The 6,000-nt window shown below is 38.1% G+C and overlaps 1 protein-coding gene across 3 annotated transcripts in view; it reads right to left on the reverse strand.

Moving 5' to 3' along the window:
* Window positions 1–4,295, reverse strand: part of LOC143882225 (uncharacterized) — a 30,749-nt gene extending 26,454 nt beyond the window's left edge. Inside the window, exons 1-2 of one of the 3 annotated variants that reach the window (XM_077385714.1) lie at window positions 4,022–4,295; window positions 3,166–3,292 (exon numbers count right to left, since the gene is read on the reverse strand). In XM_077385714.1, the coding sequence (XP_077241829.1) occupies window positions 3,166–3,246 (81 nt within the window). In that variant the 5' untranslated portion in view covers window positions 3,247–3,292; window positions 4,022–4,295. Of the gene's footprint in view, window positions 1–3,165; window positions 3,293–3,991 lie in introns of all 3 variants that reach the window. The other 2 variants (XM_077385713.1, XM_077385712.1) reach the window with 2 other exon arrangements.
* Window positions 4,296–6,000: the final 1,705 nt, after the last annotated feature.

The raw sequence follows: 6,000 nt of genomic DNA on the forward strand, positions 1-6,000 counted from the left end.
ATTTAAGGCCAACATTTTCAACCCTTATTGAGAGAAGATTTATATATGTTGATATGCATGGGCTTTTTATGACGGGGCGGCCCATCCCATGGAGGGCCCTCTTGTCATATTGACAATTTTAGTGATATGAACAAGAGGTGGAAGTAGTGGGTTTTTGCTCATTACGAAACTCCGCAACTTCTTTCTTGTCTCTTCCTCCCTACTCTTCTCTTCTCTCTTCGCATATTCTTCTCTTCCTTCCATCTTCTATCAACATAAACTTCAACTTTGTATCAGGGCAAGGTATTTTGCTCCTTTGTTGATCATTTTTAAGGTTTCTCGGGCAACGACAAGGTTGTATAGAGTCAACAGTTATATGGACCATCGAGGGAAGATGACTATTAAGATATTTCTTATCAGTGCTTTGTGGTTTCCTTTGATTTATTTTTTTGGTCTATGTTTTGAGAACCTACAATTGCATCTTTGCCAAAAACCCCCAAAATATTCAGATTTGATCACGTGATGTTGATATCATTTGTTGGATTTGTATATGCTACTCAACCATAAATATTTAATACCATACATATTTTTGTAAATCTTGAACCATATGTAAAAAGATTTTGAATTTTGAAAAGGTAGCAATTTTGAAGGAGAAATATTTCCTTATTGTTTGTCACCTCACTTGTTTTGGGGTGAGATTGCCATGTACTTGTTCTATTTGCAAGAAAAAAAAACAGAAGAATTGTTGGTAACCGAGAATGTTTATGATCGGAACTTTCGATTCCTCTAGTAAGAATACTGAGGGTTTTAGATCTAGGTCTACAATGACCACTCATGGTAATAGTCTGAATATCCAAATTGTAATCATGAAATTGGATAGGATGAACTTCCCAGTTTGAGCCCAGTTTGCAAAGATGTACATTTTGTAGAAAAATCGAGAAATACCTTCCCAACTATGGAACAAACACGATGTGCAACAAAAACGTCAAGAAATGATGCAAGAATACAATCACATAAGAAACACAAGATTTACTGGTTCGACAGTGCCTACGTCCACGGGGGGAATTTTTTACTATTTCAGTCTAGGGTTACAAACTCTCTTCTTCTTGGCCAAGAAACACAAAAGAGAAAACTCCAAAACCGTAAGCCTAACATGTGAATTATATATCAATGCCACTACATGAAGAAATTTACCGAAATACCCTTAATAGGAAATCTGAAAATTAAATTTTCCTTCCGGGGCGCTACCTCGGAAACCCCGGCCGGCACCCCCAGCGACCTAACCACATAGCTCAACACACGTGTGCGTTGCGCACATCAGTCCATCAGGGTCCTGCATAATGCCAGAATACAAGACATATGCGCAACACATTCAGTGGACATCGGAAACTAGGATATATGACTGGTCGAGAAAGGCACCAAAAGATATCCCTTATGTTTTAAATGAAAGCAGAACAAGCCTCTAGTTAGTTCATCGTTTGTGAGTTCGATGCAGCCCCACATGAGCCAAAATTATAAGTTTATGGAGATAGCACAACAGATATTGGATGGTGCGCTTAAGACCTATTCCCATCTTCAGAATAAAGCCCGGGTATACCAACTCCTACAAGAAACTGAAGTCTTTGTCAGAAGGAGAAACTCTTCTCACGGTACTATGGGAAGAGATAGACTATTTGCAGGTGATAAAGTGAAAGGACACAAAGGATGCCGAACAATGAATCCGACTATTTGAGTTCCTGGTAGGGGTGAATCAGGAGTATGAGATTACCAAAATGCAAATCTTCGGCCATCAGGTTCTTCCTTTGAGTCAAGATTGAGCCCTTGTCCTGAGAGAAGAAAGTCGGAAAAATGTCATGCAGCCCATGTAGGACCACATGTGGTGGCTTCAAATAGGAGAGTGGGCCAACTAGACGTGGTGGCAAGACTGGTATGATAAGGGCCAGCTAGTGTGTGATCAACTGATCTTTGTGGCAAGCCTAGACACACGAAAGAAACATGTTAGGAGTTGGTCGAGAGGTCGGCCAGGTTCAACAAAGGGAAACGATCAAATGAGAATATTGCTACCACTGCACTATTATTGTATCTTCCCATATGACCAGTGCATCTTTTACCATTCCAACTGGTTTTTCTACTTCAAATATGTTGACCCCTGCCAGAGAAGAGATGGAGAATCATCTCAATTGGAAGGGACTGCCTCGAATGCTTCCTCTTCGTTTGCACAATCAAGTACTCATGCCTCTGCAAATCATGCCAGTCACTTCTCTCATTGGATTACCAATTCAAGTGCATCAGATCATATAACAAATTTTTATTATCTTTTCTTCATATCAACTCTCTTATGGACTAGATAAGGTGACTATAGTAGATGGGTCCTTGTCCACGATCGCTAGGAAAGGAAACTCAAGCTTGGCAATCACCTTACTCTTTCTTATATGCTTCATGTTCCTCGATTGAATACAAATCTTCCTTCGGTTGGTAGGCTAACCAAGCAATTGAATTGTTTGTGCAATCTTTCTCCCCAATTGTTGTGCTTTAAAGATCTAGTTACTAGGATGAATGCCCTTAGTAGAGTAGTAGGGAAGATTAGATTAGGTTATGGCATGTCAGACTTAGTCATCTTTCTTTTACATACTATAAAGTATGTTTTCAGAGCTATTTGAGTCTATTTCTCCCTTGAGTTTGTAATGTGAAGTGTGTGTGCAAACTGGAGAAACACTGCATAACTTCTTTTTATCCCAACAATAGAATGAGTACTTTTCTTTTAAATATTTTCCATACTAATGTGTGGGGGGGCCTTCCCCAACTGTGACATGGGTGGACATCGATATTTCATTTCTTTTGTTGATGATTATTCCAGAATAAGTACTTGTTGGAACTCCGACACATTTTTAAAATTCCAAGCCAAAGACCTGAACATATAACAAATGAATGTTTGCTTACGCGTTACTTTACAATCATGTTCGTAAGCGCTTCTACAAGTGTGCTAAATTTTCTTTTCCAATTATTTGAACCAAAAATATTATCTATTTTACTTCCAAAAGTTTATTAAGGAAACCCCAAGTCTCGGATTGCACAGCAGAAGGATTGAAGGTTAATTTAACAGCAAGAAAAGAAATTCAGCGATTGGAATCACTCAATATGCTATAATGATAAATAATTCCCAGGGACATAATAAATGCCACCGACCTGCTTATGGCATTCCTCCCAAGAGTTATAAATTCCAGGCTCCCGACCCTTAAAAACTGCGTAAAACCTCTTTTTGGCCATTGCATTCTGCACAAGCTTCTGCAAATTCAATTACTTCACCACAAACCTGCGTCAATCATGAAATTATGTTAAAGTATAAATGATTAAATAACGCCAACTCTAACAGCTTAAGATTTTGGAGTGAGTGGTTGTTTCACATGGTATCAGAGCTATCGCCTTATAGCAGGTCATGGGTTAAAAACCCAACAACTCATTGATGTTAAAAACCCAAAATGGGGGCCACGTGTGCCATGTGTGCGGCCAACACAAAAAAGAAGGGCTACACATGAGGGGGAGTGTTAAAGTATAAATGATTAAATAACAGCTTAAGCTTTTGGAGCAAGTAGTTGTTTCACATTGACCCATATTAGAACATGAAAACTAAAATAGTTTTCTAAGGGTCTGTTTGGATTGCAAGAAAACATATTTTCTCGAATTTTTTTTCTTGAGAAAATTTTTCTTTCTGCAATTTAGATGGTAATAATGTGGAGGATATCATCACAAATTGAAGGTCCCTCTAATTTAAAATTGAATAGGGTTTGTTCGAGTCTTGTGTAAAAAATTTGGAAATTTTAGAGATATTTTTCCTTTCCAAACTTTTCCACCAAATTCTTTCAATCAAACAGGGCCTAAGAAAATACAAAAAGAATGCAATATCAGAAAGCAACTAAACCAAAACCCTAGATTGAAATAAATACCAAATGACAATCAAATGAAATTAAATCCCCAAAAAATGAAAACCCTAAGGCTGTATTTGAGATCATACAGAATGTAGTAAGAGAAGTTTTATACTGACAGAGAAAACAATCTGCTCTGTAAGAAGATCTGGGGGTTTTTTCTTTCTTTTTCTGCCTCTCTGGTGTGGTTTTTGTGAGGGATTTGATTGGAATTTGAGAAAGCGAAAAGAGCGTGTGGGGGTTTATAAAAGGCGAATGTTTTTCTTCTTTTTATTTTTTTCTCTGGTGAAGGACAACTCTCACCACCATTAGGATGATTCACACCACTTTAATGTCGAATTATTGTCAAAAATCGTAAAAGTATGATGCTTTTTTACGTCAATTCCAGATTAGAGAGGCGCGAATCATCCTACAGGGATGCGAATTTATCATCTCCCTTTTTTCTTTTTTCTTTTTCCTTTTTTTTGGCGCCAAATGGGAATATGGTTGGGATGAGTCTAGTCTTGGCTTCTATTAAGGTAAGACCAATCCTTATGACTGCGTTTGGATTGCGGGAATTGGGAATCGGAATAGAGATCATATTCCCATCCCTATTCCAATTCTTCCTAACACAATGAGAATATATTAAAATAAAAATTGGGTGATGATACATTCGCACCCTCCTCTGCAGGATAATTCGCACCCCTCTAACGTGAATTTACAGAGGGTGTTAAAATATGCCACATATCCTCCTTTTTAAGGGAGTGCAACTTATCCTACAGAGGGTGCTAATTTATCATTGTCCTAAAAATTAATAGAAATCCCATTCCAATCGAGGCGGAATTAAAAATGCACAGCTTATGGGAAGACTTGCAATTTGATCGTTGATGACGAAAGTTGTGACAATATGCTATTCAAAATAGATGATTGACAAATTAAAATATAGGCCTTGCAACAACATCCAATCTCTTACCAACATGCATGGTTCTAAAATGGAAACAAGACTGTTTAATTTAGTTTTCTATTGAAAAAAAGGGTTTGCTTGCACCCATCACAAAAAGGCATTTCGCAGATGGTCCGTCAATTTTGGATCCAATTCGTGATTTTCCTTGAAAGGTATCGAGAAGAAATTGGAATGTAATAATATTGATTGGCTCACTTTTTAGCAACTTTTGTCTTCATCCACGAGGTGGCTGGTCTGACATGCAACAGACTATCTGCGAAATGCCTTTTGCAATGGACACAAGCAAATCCCTTGAAAAAATTATGAGGTTATTGAATGTTGTGATGTTCTTGGGATGTTGTTCTGACCATGCATGGTAGATGCAACCTGGTTGGATTTGCAATTGTGAACAGGGGCGGATCCAGGAATATACTTTTAGGGGGGCAGAAAATGGTTGTTATTGCATGTTGGGGCCCACCAGTTTGGATTGCAAGTTTTGATAGGTGGGAAAACCATCTCCCTCTAACCCATCCAGAAGGTGGAGCCCACATTTTACACCTCATATTTTGATGTAGTGGGGGCCCAATAATTACACCTTGTGTGCTAATGGGTGGGACCCACTGTATACATCTCATGTTCTACACAACTTAAATGATCTCTATGGGATGATACTAAGCCCTCAATCTAACGGGCAATCTCATGATAGATAGGAGGGTTAGGATCATCCTGTGGAGATGATTTACAAGGAACAACATATTTATGCTGTGGCCCAACAAATGAACACTTTGGATCATCCTATCAAGTGGGCCCGCAGTAGTTTTTGAGAAAAACATTTATGTGCACTAACATATAAAATCTCATAATTGCTTAGCTAAGGTGAGTTAGCATAGTGCTTTTTAGCCACACGCACAGAGAGGGAGAGATTTAGGTTGCCAATGAGAGTCACTCAAAATGCCTACAATATAGGAACTTTATATGAAAAAAATAACTGAACAGAAAAAATCCTGATTTTTTGGGGCAACTTTACAAAAAGGGTAGTGATATATCCGGCCCCTTTTTTTTACTTGGAATAGCCCTGACAAGTGTATTTTTGGCTTATCTTTTACACTAAACGGGGTTGTCCGGAGTAAAAAGCATATTTTTGACGTACATAAATTTATCTTTTACAACCTTTTA

Source organism: Tasmannia lanceolata, unplaced genomic scaffold, assembly GCF_043159265.1.
Source record: "Tasmannia lanceolata isolate RefF3 unplaced genomic scaffold, GAP_Taslan_0.1 ptg000007l, whole genome shotgun sequence".
Taxonomy (NCBI): Eukaryota; Viridiplantae; Streptophyta; class Magnoliopsida; order Canellales; family Winteraceae; genus Tasmannia; species Tasmannia lanceolata.